The sequence below is a fragment of the Ostrea edulis genome, chromosome 2 (genome assembly GCF_947568905.1).
Source record: "Ostrea edulis chromosome 2, xbOstEdul1.1, whole genome shotgun sequence".
Taxonomy (NCBI): domain Eukaryota; kingdom Metazoa; phylum Mollusca; class Bivalvia; order Ostreida; family Ostreidae; genus Ostrea; species Ostrea edulis.
In genome coordinates, this window is record NC_079165.1 from 91,618,699 (window position 1) to 91,637,663 (window position 18,965).

At 36.6% G+C, this 18,965-nt stretch overlaps 1 protein-coding gene across 1 annotated transcript; it reads left to right on the forward strand.

Moving 5' to 3' along the window:
* Positions 1-2,693: 2,693 nt before the first annotated feature.
* Positions 2,694-18,713, forward strand: LOC125680884 (MAGUK p55 subfamily member 7-like). The gene is made up of 17 exons (XM_056155464.1): positions 2,694-2,803; positions 3,563-3,681; positions 4,560-4,637; positions 5,511-5,594; positions 12,622-12,753; positions 12,839-12,920; positions 13,162-13,247; positions 13,725-13,799; positions 13,895-14,091; positions 14,622-14,677; positions 14,770-14,856; positions 14,937-15,023; positions 15,817-15,897; positions 16,191-16,284; positions 16,427-16,535; positions 18,180-18,320; positions 18,439-18,713. The coding sequence occupies exons 1-17, from the start codon at positions 2,761-2,763 to the stop codon at positions 18,613-18,615; spliced, it is 1,728 nt and encodes a 575-aa protein (XP_056011439.1). The 5' UTR covers positions 2,694-2,760; the 3' UTR covers positions 18,616-18,713.
* The last annotated feature ends 252 nt before the right edge of the window (positions 18,714-18,965 follow it).

Below are 18,965 nucleotides of genomic sequence, written 5' to 3' on the forward strand. Positions count from 1 at the left end.
TTGACGTTTTTTTGTTTCAGGTGGCAATGCTAACATAAAGGCTACTTAAAATTATCATAATCTGAATTCTCACAATCCGTCGATAAATGTTCTAGATAATATCTAACGAAATCAGTCAGTTCTGCATGCCTCTGAAAAATAGAAACAATACATCTTCACATTTGTTAGAACACAAAGGACGTAGATTAGAATTTACTTTTCCAGTCCTATATAATTTTTCATAAGTGAAGATTACATTATGGAAAAAAAAATGAAATTCAACTCTAATATTTTGGGTGGTTTAGACGATTGTAACGACTTCATCTACCTTTTCTCAATATGACTTGTATCTGTTGTCTCAAAAACGTTCATCCAAAATTCATTTGATGCAGGACTTCTAAAAAAAAAGTCCATAAAAACTTTATAAAATATTTTCACAGTACATGAATTAAAAACAATATTTTGGTTATCAAATCGTAGAATCACATTTGGCACATAATCATTTTTAACATTTTCCAATATATACAAACATCAGGTGTTTTTATTCTCATGACATTATGAACTATAAACATTCATAATTGTCCTTAATTATTTTTACGCTGATATTTGGATTACATTCCTGAAAAATCTCAAAAACACAAAATTTGAAATTATTTCATATGTAATATCTTTTATGTGAGTTATACCCGCTCAGATAAAAATTTTCCCACTTCAGTAGTCGACACACTAACCCACTGAGCTACTCATCCAGGCAATTAAATCTAAAAAGAATAGACGAACATTGCTGATATCTATATTTTTATTCATGTTGAAAAGGAAGTCAGCCGTTATGACGATGTCGTATACCTCCTTAAGTTATTCCGTGTATGTTCGTCTAAAATTGAATGACCCTTATCCATTCTATTGATCGACTTCTTTACAGAATTTAATACCCCACGAAAAATAGCAATATTCTGTATCAAATAATTATTGTTTAATGAATTTTAATGAACCCATAAAGAAAACTCGCACACCCACAAACCCAAGACAAACAAACTTTTTGGTAACATAACGCATAGATACATCTTCAAATCAGATGAAATCTAATTCTATGTTTACGAACAGGGATGGACGATTTTTGAAACATGAAATCAGAACTAGTCAGACTTTAGACAGTTCAGAAAAATGCATCAATCGTGCAAATTCAGTTTAAAACGAAGAATAAGAGTAACGTAATAATTTCAATATTTCTAATTAGCTGTATCCTAGTTTTAATTAGCCGTATCCTAGTTTTAATGAACTATATCCTTTGGGGTGGGAGTTGTCCTCTTGATATCATACACCCGTTATTTTTAAAAAGATTTTTTTGTCTTTATCAACTCATTCACTGCCTCTGCCATATTTTACATCAATACGAAGACACACCTTATTACACTAATATCTAAGAAATAAATGTCATTTTTGTAAATACACGAGGGTATGAAGTGCGATGCTTCGCGCCGGCATACTTAATGAAATATGTTGGCCTGCAGCGTAGCAGTTGATGTCCTATATATTTTAAAGAATAAAGTTTATTTCTTAAATCTACATTCTCCTTTCATTTCTGATGAAATTCCCAGCCGTTAAAATAGCCGTATACTATATTCATCTATATTCCTTCTCACATCACTTACAACTGCAACACATTCATAAGGAAATGACCATCTTTACAATTTGTAGGGACATCAAAGGCAAAAACAATGGAAATGCGTTGTATGAAAAATACGAAGCTTGTATAATATTTTAAGAATAAAAGAAATAACAATCAATGCTAAATATGTTAAAATTTCTGAGGAAAATTGGTCCATCTTTCATTTTATTGAATTTGCCAGACTGGTGTTTGTTGGTTTTGGTTTGTAAAGAGATTTAAATATGTTTACATATATTTTATCTCTTACAAAGTAATAAAAATTAGTAGATATAAAATTATGTCTGCTATATACCATAAAAACAGTCCTCTGGCCTGAAAATAGTGCTGTCTGGCATGAAAATAGTGCGGCCTGGAACCAAAGTTAGTGAAAACCCCAGCCTCATATACGTGTCCAATAATATGAGAAAAATCCATTCTTAAGTTTATCATTTTATATACATGTAATTGAAACTTAATTACATTTTAGAAACACCTGTACATATGATGATTTTAAATGATTCGCTTCGAGAAACCCGTCGCTTTGTTTTCGTTGGTATTATAACGAACATTGCTCTTTTGCAATACAATCTCAAAAATTGTAAAGGATAAATACATTAACAATCAATAGAGCGCTCCTGCTTTTCTTTAGTATTCACTTGATGCGTTTTATGAACGAATGACATCATTTTACGACTGCTCTCTGTAACACATCTTAGCGAGACCATCATAGTTATGTCCCCTAGAGGGTCATAGGGAGGGGGTACTCACTGACAGGACGAAGGACCACCATCAACCGAGCAGTCCCTACGGATCCAATGTATTTAACATTTTGCCGGAGGAACGCTTTCAACGAAGAATTAAAGCATCGGGAATCTTTTGTCTATTGCTTGAAGATTTTACTAATGATAGGAGTCTCATAAAAGTATTCATGTGTTAAAAGTGATTGTTTCATAATGTGCGCAGAATTGATTGCATTGACCCCCAAAACATAGGTTATAGTTAATATGTGCATTTCATGAAATGTTTCTGAAAAATGTATTGAAAATGAGCGATTTAATGTTTTCTGCACTTGCAAACTTAACCTAAGTGCATGTATTTTCCTTGGTAGATTAGACGACGGAGCATGCATCAATATGCCAATGACACTACCAATCAAAAGCAGCTATCATGATCAGGGTAAGTGAAATGAAATTTGAATTAACTTTCAATTGATCATAGTATTAAGCAGCTACTAACAGAGAGGAAGTGCTATGGAAGAGTACCTAAGCGGACGTTATGTGTCAGATGCATTATGCTGTGTCTAGGAAGTTAATGTACATAGACTACAGGGAAGGCAATACTCGGTATTGAATCAGCTACTGTAAACCAAATTCCGGCACTGAATTAGCTACTGTAAACCAAATTCCGACACTGAATTAGCTACTGTAAACCAACTTCCGGCACTGAATCAGCTACTGTAAACCAACTTCCGGCACTGAATCAGCTACTGTAAACCAACTTCCGGCACTGAATCAGCTACTGTAAACCAACTTCCGGCACTGAATCAGCTACAGTAAACCAACTTCCGGCACTGAATCAGCTACTGTAAACCAACTTCCGGCACTGAATCAGCTACTGTAAACCAACTTCCGGCACTGAATCAGCTACTGTAAACCAACTTCCATTAGCAACAACTTTATTTTGCAATTTACCAGTGATGAACTGGTATACGACGACTAATATTCGCGATCGAGATATATTAAACATACAAGAAACATTAAAAGACTGATTCGCGGTGAGAAATATTCGCGATGATGAGGTTCTCTCAAATATTTTTGGCACGCGAAGAAAAGTTGGTTTACAGTATTGACTATTTGTGTTCCTGAATCTCATCTTTGAAAAGTTTGGCTGCGTTTGATGGGAAAAATTTTAAAGTCAATAATTTTTTTTGTACAGATGCTCAGACTCTACTGGAATATCTACCTCACCTACAATCGCAGCTTTTCATGCAAGAGGAAGATGTGGCATTCCTCAGGAGATTTCTTCGACGGAAGGAAGTGCAAGCAACCATGAAGGTATGTACACATATAGTGTGTGTGTCCCATTAAGGTAAATATATTACAAATTTTAATTAGGATGTATATCTATCAAATTCCCATTTAGGTGTACATCGCAAGTAACACACGCTAAAGTATGTATCTAATAAACTTACAACATGTAGGTATAAATTATAAATCTATACAATTCAATCAAGGTTATTTCAAACAGACACACATAAAGGTATACTTCAAACAGACACACATAAAGGTATACTTCAAACAGACACACATAAAGGTATACTTCTAACAGACACACATAAAGGTATACTTCAAACAGATTCACATCAAGGTTATTTCAAACAAACACACATAAAGGTATACTTCAAACAAACACACATAAAGGTATACTTCAAACAAACACACATAAAGGTATATTTCAAACAGACACACATAAAGGTATACTTCAAACAGACACACAGACACACATAAAGGTATACTTCAAACAGACACACATAAAGATATACTTCAAACAGACACACATAAAGGTATACTTCTAACAGACACACATAAAGGTATACTTCAAACAGATTCACATCAAGGTTATTTCAAACAAACACACATAAAGGTATACTTCAAACAGACACACATAAAGGTATACTTCAAACAGACACACATAAAAGTATACTTCAAACACACTTTCATTAAAAAGTGTATATTGGATGAAATCGTATGAAACAAAAATAAGTAATACTTACAAACTACCACAATCGTTCCTCATGTTTACAAACAAAACTACCACAAACGTAGCTCATGCTTAGAAACAAAACTACCAGAAAATTTGTTTTGTACACAAATACTTATTTTTACAACAACAAATGCCTACAATAGATGAATGATTTGATTTTCTATTTCAGTCCTATAAAAGTATATCGATTCTAAGCTATCGAAAACTGCGTCCTGTGTCTCTGGCAGCCGTTGCTCTGGCCGCCAATGTAAGTTGTTTTTTAAAATGCAACAATTGGTATATTTTCATAGAAAACTGAAAAGTGTGCGTTCAAGAATGATTTTAACACATAGAATTCGTAAATGGCGGTATGAACGCAGAAAGAGATTAATCGCTAGAAAACTATTGATGTTAGTGATACAAATAAGGAATACGGCTTTTATTACAAACGACATTGAAATATGGTCACGTCATAACTATACTCTATATCCGAGGATCCACTACTTCTGTTTGGCGGTACAATAATTTAGATTTGCTTTGTAATCTTTTTATATGTTCAATAAATCCAGCTTTATATGGGGTACGAACAATAGGTGGAAATTATTGACTGTCAGCCGATAATTCTGATATCAATGGGTATGATGAGCTCGACCTTAAAATAATGACGCATATAATAGACCGGGAAAAATCTAACAGCAAAAAAACAGAGCTCAAAATAATCCAAAATACGTACGCCGTAGCTGAGAGAGAGAGAGAGAGAGAGAGAGAGAGAGAGAGAGAGAGAGAGAGACCGACAGAGAGACAGACAGAGAGAGAGAGAGAGAGAGAGAGAGAGAGAGAGAGAGAGAGAGAGATATTATTTCATACTATCCTGGGGAAATGGTAATCTATTTATGCTGCTATTTGTTGCACGCAGTGCTGTTCTTCTTGAATTATTCGAACAATTTCATCACCGATTTGAAAGGAAACGGTTCTGTACATCGCGTGACACTGCCCTCCTTGGAGAGAAATTTGCAATTTTATTGACCCTTTTATGACTTCAGTGGTATCCAATTTGAACTCTTTGTGGTGTCTATTAAAGTCTTTTAAGGATCTGGGTCTGATTCGTTTGATGGTTTCTCATTTGAAGTTCTTTTTTCAGATTTTCTGTGATATTCGAAGATGCAAAGAAAATTCTCAATTATCTGAAGAGCTGCTGGATATTTTGTCCAAACCAAATGTACAGGTATACCAAACAGACACAGGTATACCAAACAGACATACAATTAATGTTCAGCTATACCAAACAGACACAGGTATACCAAACAGACACAGGTATACCAAACAGACATACAATTAATGTACAGGTATACCAAACAGACACAGGTATACCAAACAGACATACAATTAATGTTCAGCTATACCAAACAGACATACAATTAATGTTCAGCTATACCAAACAGACATACAATTAATGTTCAGGTATACCAAACAGACACAGGTATACCAAACAGACATACAATTAATGTACAGGTATACCAAACAGACACAGGTATACCAAACAGACACAGGTATACCAAACAGACATACAATTAATGTATAGGTATACCAAACAGACACAGGTATACCAAACAGACACAGGTATACCAAACAGACACAGGTATACCAAACAGACATACAATTAATGTACAGGTATACCAAACAGACATACAATTAATGTTCAGGTATACCAAACAGACACAGGTATACCAAACAGACACAGGTATACCAAACAGACATACAATTAATGTACATGTATACCAAACAGACACAGGTATACCAAACGGACACAGGTATACCAAACAGACACAGGTATACCAAACGGACACAGGTATACCAAACAGACACAGGTATACCAAACAGACATACAATTAATGTACAGGTATACCAAACAGACACAGGTATACCAAACAGACACAGGTATACCAAACAGACATACAATTAATGTACAGGTATACCAAACAGACACAGGTATACCAAACAGACACAGGTATACCAAACAGACGTACAATTAATGTACAGGTATACCAAACAGACACAGGTATACCAAACAGACATACAGTTAATAATGTGTCAAACATGCATATAGCAAGATAACGTACCAAACATACAAATATAACATACCAACGTATGAAAAATACAGGTATAATATACTAAATATACAGGTATGATATACTAAACATACAGGTATAATATACAGGTATAATAGACTAAACATACAGGTATAATAGACTAAACATACAGGTATAATATACTAAATATACAGGTATGATATACTAAACATACAGGTATAATATACAGGTATAAAGACTAAACATACAGGTATAATAGACTAAACATACAGGTATAATAGACTAAACATACAGGTATGATATACTAAACATACAGGTATAATATACTAAACACACAGGTATAATATACAGGTATAATATATTAAACATACAGGTATAATATACAGGTATAATAGATTAAACATACAGGTATAATAGACTAAACATACAGGTATGATATACAGGTATAATAGATTAAACATACAGGTATAATATACTAAACATACAGGTATGATATACAGGTATAATAGATTAAACATACAGGTATAATAGACTAAACATACAGGTATGATATACAGGTATAATAGATTAAACATACAGGTATAATAGACTAAACATACAGGTATGATATACAGGTATAATAGATTAAACATACAGGTACAGTATACTAAACATACAGGTATGATATACAGGTATAATAGATTAAACATACAGGTATAATATACTAAACATACAGGTATAATATACAGGTATAATAGATTAAACATACAGGTATAATAGACTAAACATACAGGTATGATATACAGGTATAATAGATTAAACATACAGGTACAGTATACTAAACATACAGGTATAATATACAGGTATAATAGATTAAACATACAGGTATAATAGACTAAACATACAGGTATGATATACTAAACATACAGGTATAATAGACTAAACATACAGGTATAATATACTAAACACAGAGGTATAATATATAGGTATAATATACTAAACATACAGGTATAATATACAGGTATAACATACTAAACACTCAGGTATAATATACAGGTATAATATACTAAACATACAGGTATAATATACTAAACATACAGGTATGATATACAGGTATAATATACTAAACATACAGGTATAATATACAGGTATAATATACTAAACATACAGATATAATATACTAAACATACAGGTATAATATACTAAACATACAGATATAATATACTAAACATACAGGTATAATATACAGGTATAATATACAGGTATAATATACTAAACATACAGGTATAATATACTAAATATACAGATATAATATACTAAACATACAGGTATAATATACAGGTATAATATACTAAACATACACATATAATATACAGGTATAATATACTAAACATACACGTATAATATACAGGGATAATATACTAAACATACAGGTATGATATACTAAACATACAGGTATAATATACAGGTATAATATACTAAACATACAGGTATGATATACTAAACATACAGGTATAATAGACTAAACATACAGGTATACTATTCTAAACATACAGGTATAATATACTAAACATACAGGTATAATATACTAAACATACAGGTATAATATACTAAACATACAGGTAATACCGTATACAACTACGAGATAACGAACCCTGATCAATCTCAGAACCCCTATAAATAATACAAAATAGAGAGTTGGGCAAAAGGACCCCTGAATATACCTGGGATGGGATCAGGTGCCTGGGTGGAGTAAGCATACCCTGTCAACCAGTCACATCCGTCGTGAGCCGTATAACTTGACCAGGTGAACGGAGTAATTAACCATACAAGTATAAAATACCATAGATACAGGTATAATGAACTAAACCTACAGTTTTAATGTCTGAAACGCTGTACAAAAGTAATAAATACATGAAAAGAACTAATCTTCTGTTTGTCTCGTGACAAAGTGTAATAATCTCTAGGAATAGTTCATGATCATCGAGGTGACTAAGGCCGCGAGCATTGTAAGAAAAACACAATCTAATCCCCAATAATAAACCGAGAAACAAAAAAAAAAAAACCAAAACAAAACCGTGGTTCTTAAAAGAAATCCCCTATCAGGATAACATTGCTTTCATAATAATGAATGGGAAATCGTCTCCGTTTATACGGACTTGCACTTCCGTGTCATCTTTCAGAAATAACTGATTTTGTCACGAAATTCCTTGTTCTTAATTGAGACAGGTTTGGGGATCACTGGAATACTTTTTTCTCAATAGATATCACCACTTATCAATCGTATGTACTCGGCTATTTCCGTAACCGCAAATAACCGGTTATAGAGATCCGATTACAATACTTCTGTATTTATTCAAACGACGCAACATTTTAAAATTTTTACCCATAGTTCCTCATTCCAATTTAGAAAATTTTACTCATATACTGTACATGTTTTTATTTTAGCAAGATTCATATTTTGAATCCCGTGGGGATCCGGGTTAGAATAGGTCCTCAGTACCTCTTGCTTGTCGTAGAAGGCGACTAAATGGGGCGGTCCTTCGGATGAGACCGCAAAAACCGATTCCCCGTGTCATAGAAGGTCTGGCACGATAAAGATCCCTCCCTGCTCAAAGGAGCCATAAACGCCGAGGATAGGCTGAGATTTTGCAGCCCTTCACCGGCATTGGTGACGTCTCCATATGATTGATTGTTTTGCTGTTTTCCGCCACACTCAACAATTTTTCAGCTATCTGGTGGCGCCCAGGTTTTATTGGGGGAAGAGAGAACCCAGATACAATGTACCTGGGAAGAGACCACCGACCATACGAAAGTAAACTGGGAAACTTTCTCACTTACCGGCGCGAGCGGGATTCGAACCCGCGCCGACTAAAGGCGAGAGGCCATGTGATTTGAGCGCGATGCTCTAACCACTCGGCCACGGAGGCCCTTGTCTCCATATGAGTGAAACATTCTAGAGAGGGACGTAAAACAATATTCAATCAATCAATCATATTTTGGTGCTTTTGGTAGTGAAGCAAGAGCGCCATTTTATGGTTGCGCTAAGATGTGAAAACATGTATTTATCCGTTATCAAGCACAAAACACGCGATAAATCATGATTATGTCAAATAATGCAATTTTAAATTTGCTACATTAGGTACATGTACAGTCTCTTTACCCCAGACTGCACTGGAGAAATTGAGCACTGCTAAACACAGGGGCTCGGTTGTCAGATATTGAAGTTTTGTATTATTTGTTCCCGAATAATAAATTGAAGTTTTGCATGATTTGTGTCCGAATAATAGATTATATAAATAAAGTCCACCACCAAAATCCGCTCTTTTTCGAGGTTTTAAAAAAGGTGTATCATGTGTACATTAAAAAAAGTAAAGGGACGACACTCGCCATCTTGGATTTCTGGGGGGCCCTCGATTCACGGCTTGTTTTTAACAATTTCTACTCTCTGCCTACCGGTTTCTGGCGAGATCTATGTTGGAAAAAGATCCAACGACTTCTCCCTATCGTCTGCTTATGTCTACATGTCGTATTAAAGATCCAGTGACCCGAAACATCCTCGATACCTGCCCCTACTTATCGAAAGCAACGGAAGTTTGCATCGAGTGACACGACGCCTACCGGAGCTCTCCATAAAATCACTGGGGTGTTCCGAATGCATACGGTAAGTCCAGAGAAATCAACACCGCAAAATCAGCAGCTCTTTAATAAAAAGTGTTGACTTTGCTTTAAAATGGTCACAATTTATTGATAAACGGCCAAGCTGCTGACAATGGAATGTTTCCATTTTCATATTTACTGATATTTTGTTTCGTTATTTTGAATAAAGCTCTTGCACGTCGTATTTAAGTTGAATTGTAACATTCTTTAAACAATGCACACAGTGTACAGTTTTGCATATCGGACCCATAGAATGATTCTAAATGGGGGAGGGGGATTTTTAATATTTCTCTTCTTAAAAGGCTAAAGCAGGAGAAAGACAGCCCATAAAGGGGGTGGGTGGGGGGGGGGGGTGGCGAGATTATTCTTAATCAATTTCCCTTAATGATAGGGAAAAAAGTGGATTTACATTTAATTGGTCAAGATAAGTTGAAATGGGGGAAGGGGGTGGTTTGCATGACCCCCCCCCCCGCCCCCCACTGCCTCCTGTGGGCTTGCAACTTGTGTTTGTGTAATCGAACGAACACTGATGAGTTAACGACAATACACTTACAATACTTGTATGGTATATCGTCCTTCAATTTGATATTTATATAGCAATATGTGGATATACAGGTGTTCTTTTGATCATCCATGTGCCCCTGTGGTACTTTGTGCGTAAGCTAATCTAATGAGAATCATTCAGTTATTGGTATATAAAATCTCTCCCAAAAATTACATAGTTTACTATTTACAGCTTACTATGCTACGACATTGTCTGAATTCTTTGTTCTTCCGTGGAAAACATTCGTTTACTCAACTCAATTTAAATTCAGTGCTTATTTCAACTTAGACTTCTCTAGATTTATCCTATACATTCGGAACACCCCAGTGATTATATGGAGAGCTCCGGTAGGCGTCGTGTCACTCGATGCAAACTTCCGTTGCTTTCGATAAGTAGGGGCAGGTATCGAGGATGTTTCGGGTCACTGGATCTTTAATACGACATGTAGACATAAGCAGACGATAGGGAGAAGTCGTTGGATCTTTTTCCAACATAGATCTTGCCAGAAACCGGTAGACAGAGAGTAGAAATTGTTAAAAACAAGCCGTGAATCGAGGGCCCCCCAGAAATCCAAGATGGCGAGTGTCGTCCCTTTACTTTTTTTAATGTACACATGATACACCTTTTTTAAAACCTCGAAAAAGAGCGGATTTTGGTGGTGGATTTTATTTATATAATCTATTATTCGGACACAAATCATGCAAAACTTCAATTTATTATTCGGGAACAAATAATACAAAACTTCAATATCTGACAACCGAGCCCCTGTGCTGCTAAAGACCTTAGTAATGTGAAGATATCGAACAGTGATCAATCTCATAACTTCTATAAGCAATACAAAACAGAGAGTTGGGCAAATACGGACCCTTGGACACACCAGAGGTGGGATCAGGTGCCTAGGAGGAGTAAGCATCCCCTGTCGACCGGTCACACCCGCCGTGAGCCCTATATCTTGATCGGTTAAACGGAGTTATCCGTAGTCAAAAATCAGTGTGCCAAGAACAGCCTAACAATCGGTATGAAACACGTCATATAACATTTGACCCAATGATAGGTTGTATTGGCAAACTAAATCGTTATAACGACCATATAATTTGCGATTGTATTTAAATTGCAAGTGAAATTTGATAACAGAGGGGTTATTTTCTACGGAGAATACAGTTTGTTGTACCTGAATAAGTTGGAGGCTTTCAATAGACTGCTAGAACGTTTTCTTTTATTAAATCAATGCAATTTCAAGCTGCATATCGTCAGATGTTTCATCTACTAGATACTATATAGTAAATCTTTGAAATTTCAGATTTATTAATGTGTACACAGTGTACGTTTCATGTTTTGTTATTTGCTAGACGTGAAATTAATGTTTGATTGAAAGGTTGAATAATTTAGAGAGCATAGCAAAATTTCATTCAAGCAGTTTCATAAAATGGCGAAAATGTAGAAAGAGATTTAAAAAACTCGAACGTCTCCATAAGCCTAAGAAATTCTCGAGAGGGACGATAAACAATATTCATTCATTCAATCAATCAATAAAAAACTCGAACTCCACAAAGTGTGCAGTTGGAATTCAAATCTGCGTAGCCGGGTTTTCGGAAATAAATTGTATGCGCTATTAGCACCGCATATTGTTAGCGATTGGAAATGCGTCTTATTGTAAAACGGTACATTATAATCAACCCGGTTTTTTCAGTACATTAAAAACCAGGCCAGAGAAAGATTCTAGATAATACTTGTCATTGGTGTCATTGACTGGTTTCAAAAGAGCTCAGCGCGGATTGGCACTGCGATACTTTGATTTAATGATGGTCCTATCTGGTAAAGGGATGGCAAATTTCAACAGACCGTGACACAACATTCAAGCACTCTACTTCCTTTCGATGATTTATGATAATTGTAATTGAACTCTAAGCCCCATTACTTTTAAATCAACCTTCTGGAATATTTCAATCAATGATGACTGGATTTTTCCTATTACGCAGGCTCTTCTGTACACCCATGACGTAGTTGCCAAACGCGACTTTGAAACCGGAAGTTGCAACTCAAAGCCGCTAAGGCATAGCGAGGACAATAACGTCAAGGTCGTTCAGTTGGTAAAAAAAGACGAACCGCTGGTGAGAAAAGACTGTCTTCTTACAAATCTATTGTTACATTTAAATTCACACGACAGAAAGTCTAATGTATGCCGTTTTCTTACAGGGAGTGACAATACAAGAAAACGAAGATACAGGAATCATAGAAATTGCCCGGATATTGCATGGTGGTGCTGCCTTTAGGAGTGGTATTGGGTTTTTCTGTAACTGCAAACGAAGCAAACCTAGCAATTAAACTTATTATTCCGTAGAATGCTCCCTGGAGTCTCAATTAGCCGAAGAAGACGGGAAAAATCGTTTTAGATGACAGATGTTTTGCGATTCAATAGCACATGATGTGAATATAGCAACTACAATTTCCATATTATGGGAATAAGTTCCTATAAAAAAGATTAAAACAATTCTTTAATTTCTTACATTTTGTATTAGGTCTTATTCACGTTGGAGACGAGATTCACGAAATTAATGGTATCAAGTTCACAGGTCGCAATCCAGACGACATGGCCAACTTGTTGGTGATTATTTTCGATTTGTCTTTCTTTGTACTCGATATTCTCAAATCATTCCGATGTGGGATCCAATATACAATAGATTTCCGCAGTCAAAAGAGAAATTCCTAACGTTGCATTCATCATCCACATACACACAGGTTAAAGGGTGTAGAATTACATGTCATTTAATTAACTGATAAACACAATTCAATTCATTTTTATTACAAAAGTTTATGCATGGGTAGTACATATATTTGGAGCCATTAATTTATCCGAATTTAAAGGGATCTCCCGTTTGTTTCTTCTTTTATTTTGGTGGTTACGTGCTACTAAGCGAAAGTTGTCAATAGATTCTAAATCTTTCTCTCATTTATATCTAGATCCATACGATATTCAACATTACAGAAACCATTCACAACAAATGAACACTTTTAAAACATGTACATGTATGGGAGTCTCCTGAATATCACTTCTATTACTACAGACATTGTTTCCTTGTAGACACGAATAACGGGCCCAGTTACACTCAAATTAGTACAACGACAGCAAGAACCAGTCCCAACACGGGCAAGTAATGTAAGACGTACTCCTTAGTGATCGTGTGCTCTGATTTTGAATCGCTGAAGAAAGAGCAGCACATTTCTCAATTGTTTGCTTTGTTTTATTTGCAGACACGAGTCAAAGCCTTGTTTTCCTACGATCCAAAAGATGACACATTGATACCTTGTCCAAATGCCGGACTGTCCTTCAGTAGGGGGGACATTCTGCACATCGTATCTCAGGAAGACCCCTTGTGGTGGCAAGCTAGACCGGAAAAGGAAGCAGAGGGAATGACGGGTATTATACCCTCTCAACTTTTACAAGAAAGGTGAGCACCCCCTGATGCACTATGAAGCCTTTTGTTGTCACGTTGAAAATTCTTCAACTAATATACCTGCACAGTAATACAGATGTGTATTATCACAGTTGTTCCATCCCGTGGGGACCCAAGTTAAAATAGGTCCTCAGTACCCCTTGCTTGTCGTAAGATTAAATGGGTCAGTCCCTCAGATGAGACCGCAAAAATCGAGGCCCTCGTGTCACAGAGGTGGCACGATAAAGATCCCTCCCACTTCAAACGCCGTAAGCACCGATCATATGCAAACTTTTACAGCCCTTCACCGGCAATGGTGACGTCTCTATTTGAGTGAAAAATTCTCGAGAGAGACGTTAAACAATATACAACCAACCAACAGTAATCAATCACAATTGCTCTAGACTTTACAACGAGGTTTTAATTTTAAATGTCGGTAAATATCGTGTAGTTGATACCTCTTCTCCAGCGGACAATTCTTCACATTTAAAAAAGATATATAAATTTTCAAGAAGTAACTGTTGTTGTTAATGTTTTATTTAAAGGCGAGAACTCTTGCAAGACCTCATGACCAAGAGAGACGTGAAATGCAGAAGGGCACGTAGGTACATATAGCGCTTTTGTCAGCTGTAGCCTGTGTGTGAATTCACGGTATGAAATGTTTCTTACAGAAATGTAAACATTGTGTTACAGGGTCTGCTAGTCCGTGTAAAGCCAGTCCCCGTGTCCCAAGGTCAAAACGTGTGAAGAAGGTCATGTACCAAGCAGTTCAGAATGGCGGTATGCAACATTTCCACCTGTAACGACTCTTGTACAACAAAAAGTTTTGTCGATGTTTAAGTATTTCTAAATATTTTCAGAATTTGAAATGGGTGATATTCCTACATATGAAGAGGTGGAGCTGCTGAATCCCGACCCCGAGCACTGTCGGCCTTTGATTCTGGCAGGTGATATCATTAGTGTTGAACTTCGAGAAAATATTCATATCTAGCCTTTTTCTGGAGGTTAGAATTAATGTTAAATATGATTCATAATGGGAAATGAAAAGCTCTTTGTTAACCTGATGTAAAACCACAAAACAAATTAGAGTGCGCGCCTCGTAACCGGGAGGTCGTGAGTTCGAGCCCCTCTCGTGCCATGTCCAGGCCAAACTCTGACAGAAACATAGGCAGTGATTGCTCCTTCGTCAAACGCTTAATCATTTAGAAGTGAGAATCACGGATCTTTCGGATATGAACTAAAAACCGTGTCGCGGCAAACGTTGGTACGTTAAAGAATCCTCACTGCTTCGGTCCTGAGCGCTGAACATAGGTCTAAATTTGTGGTACTTCACAAATTTATTGATGTCTCAATATGAATGAAAAATTCTTGATGGGACGTAAAACAACCAACCAACCAACCGCAAAAACTGTACTTTTGTCACTGATGCTTTAGATAAATGAATGCCGTTAAGGAAGTCCACTAATCAATTGCATGTTTCTTTTTATTTCTGAAAAACCATCTCAATACGAAATTGCAATCAAGATCCGTAGAATCTAAAGCAATTTAAACTATTGATTTACAAATCAGTTGTAGATGTCTGTGATATGGAATACGGACATTTTCATCAATAACCCGTACATCAATTGGATTGTGGTTTCTGAAAACTACCAGGATGAATTAAGATGTCACAGACAATCTGTTTCAGCTGGACAATTGGGGGAAGTTGGATGACTTTATAGAGATCTTTGTTCTATTTAGGTGTTTCCAATGTTGGAAGAAACGAATTAAAACAGCGACTAATGGGAAGTAATCCTGCTCACTACGTGGATGTTGTGCCATGTACGTATTCCCTATTGCTAATGGCGCCTTCTCTTCATTTAATGATATCTGTTTTCTTTCTTGGTCGTTACGTTTATTGCTTTTACGGAATTCATCTGAGAAAAAGCTTTACAGTATTCTTGTGGGATCAAAACCATACAATCCTGAAATGTGAATGTGTTCTGTGTTACATGCCACCATCTGTAATGAAAATAGACAAAGTTATAGACGACTTACCAGCTTGCATACATGTATGTTATTTCAAATTTGTCCAGTGCCATAGACATGTTATATATAAAATGCCACCCTTTTAGATACTTCTAGACCTCCCAAATCCTACGAAGTCCAGGGCCGCGAATATCACTTTGTGACAAGGCGGGAAATCGAAAGTGCCATATTAGCAAGAAGGTTTTCAGACTGCTGTCTTTGCATTTTATGTGAAATTCGAAAATGATAACTGATTGTGAATGGACATTAAACAATGGCCTATTTTAGTATTCTCCCTTTATTGTAAAAAAGAATATGTTTAACTGTACAGGGTCTTTCCTAGGTTTGTAGAGCATGGAGAGTATAAAGGCCATCTATACGGTACCAGAAGAGACTCCATATTATCTATCGCTAAGTCCGGACGGGTTCCCATCTTAACACCCAGTGCCAAAGTAGGTTTGAAGTGCGGATGATACTAATACAGTTTTGTGTTTTTTCATTACAGGCGGTTTTAATACAGTGTCATGTTTTCACAAGATAATTCCGTTAGGCAGTTTCATTCGCATACCTATTACTGGAAACTGAATTGTTTTGAAGATAATTTTCAACTCTGTAGAATTAATTGAAACGTCATTACAATGCCTATTATCGCAGTAGCTCAGTGCCTATTATCGCAGTAGCCCAGTGCCTATTATCGCATTAGCCCAGTGTCTATTATCGCAGTAGCACGGTGCCCATTATCGCAGTAGCACTGTGTCTATTATCGCAGTAGTCCAGTGCCTATTATCGCAGTAGTCCAGTGCCTATTATCGTAGTAGCACGGTGCCTATTATCGCAGTAGCACAGTGTCTATTATCGCGGTAGCCCAGTGCCTATTATCGCAGTCGCACAGTGTCTATTATAGCAGTAGCCCGGTGTCTATTATCGCAGGAGCCCGGTGTCTATTATCGCCGGAGCACGGTGCCTATTATCGCAGTAGTTCAGTGCCTATTATCGCAGTAGTTCAGTGCCTATTATCGCAGTAGAACAGTGCCTATTATCGCAGTAGAACAGTGCCTATTATCGCAGTAACCCAGTGCGTATTATCGCAGTAGCACGGTGCCTATTATCGTAGTAGTCCAGTGCCTATTATCGCAGTAGCACGGTGCCTATTATCGCAGTAGTCCAGTGCCTATTATCGCAGTAGCCCAGTGCCTATTATCGCAGTAGCACATTGCCTATTATTGCAGTAGCACAGTGCCTATTGTCGCAGTAGCCTAGTGCCTATTAGTGGTTAGGACGCTCGTGTCGCCACTGAGAGCCCGAGTTCGATCCTCCATCCCGGGGCCGCCCCATACCTGAGAAGTTTGACATAGGTAGTGACTGTTTCATGGCCAAGCGTCTGGCCATTAGAAGTGAAAGTCACGGGTCTCTCGGATGTGACCTCTGACACGATATTCTCACTGCTGTCGACAGCTGGTGTCGCATCTAGTTGAGAAAACAATTTTCTAATGCGATGCAACAACAAACAAGCAAAAGCATATGACCTTCATTACTATCTTAAATCTACACGGAATACTGTTCACAATGTCAAAGAGTATCCAGACTTTGAACAAGTATGTACAATATGAATCTTATCTTCTCGTTCTATCATTTAAACCTCATTGTACTATTGTTCTGTGACGAACCAGGACGACAACCTCTGTAATGTAACACATCTGTAATCTGACTTGCTGAAAGGAATGAAAAAAATCAGTATTTTTCATTAATGATATTATATATGAAGATTTGATAACAAGGGATTATTTGTAAATTCAGATAAAATTTAAGACAAGCAGACTGATTTAGTGTCTCTTGTACACAGATATGCTGACGAATTACTGGCGCGGATCCAACCAGGGCGTCGTAACCTCCATACAGACAAGTCTTTACATCCGGGAACATTTGTCTGCGCTATTTTGAAAATTCTATTTGACCCATTTCTTTTACTTAGATTTGCGTTCAAGTGATATAATATGGACTACATGTGTATGGTTTAACCATTATCTTAAGGCATGTTATTTAGACAAATTATGCACAAAATAAAAAAAGTTCCAAAATTAAAACTTTATTTTCAGGCCTTACGGTATTTAAGAATATCTGACATCAAACCTTTCATCATCTACATTAAACCACCTCCTTTTCCCTGTTTTCGAGAAACACGGCTCAAATACAACGCCATATTTACTGGTGAAGATGGCAGCGCCACCTCGTGTTCCGTGAGTTACCTACCGTTGTAATAGTGAACTAAATCTTCTTTATAAACTACTTTTGTTAAGTTTAGAGGAAATTTAGACTGGCTATAGTTACCCTATAATGTCTGTGTACTTTGTACAGGATGCTATCATATCATCAGTAATTGCCAAAAGTGCCAAATTAGAGGAAATATATGGACATCTTTTCGATTTTACAATTGTGAACGACGACATATCACGAGCAGCACAAGAACTTATCAAAGTGGCGGACAAGGTGCAGAAGGATCGCCAGTGGGTACCGGCGGCGTGGGTGGAGTAGGGAATACGTGATTCCGGAATGACAGGGAATACTGTCAGTGATTGTAAAATGTCTGTTACGGATGATAAAGACCATCTTAATAAATGTTAATATTTCTGTGTTCGGTTTCTATTTTCTTAATATCTTTATAGAATGCTTTAATATTATAATTTTTCTGCAATGCAACTCTTAGACGATTTGCAACCAAAGGAAACACAACACGGATCTCTTCAAGTTCAAAAACTCTCCTGAATGAATCCATTGTGTCGTCTGAATGGGAGTGAGGACTTTTATAGGAAACACAAGATATGATATACAGTGTTCCCTCGATATACTGCCCCCGTTATAATGCCACTCCCGCTTATTGCCTG

Excerpts from the sequence above, each read along its gene's own strand:
- LOC125680884 (XM_056155464.1), top strand. The coding sequence starts at position 2,761 with ATGCCAATGACACTACCAATCAAAAGCAGCTATCATGATCAGG. Across the intron at positions 16,285-16,426 it reads AGTGCCATATTAGCAAGAAG|GTTTGTAGAGCATGGAGAGT; the intron begins GTTTTCAGACTG and ends GGTCTTTCCTAG. Across the intron at positions 18,321-18,438 it reads GCAGCGCCACCTCGTGTTCC|GATGCTATCATATCATCAGT; the intron begins GTGAGTTACCTA and ends TACTTTGTACAG.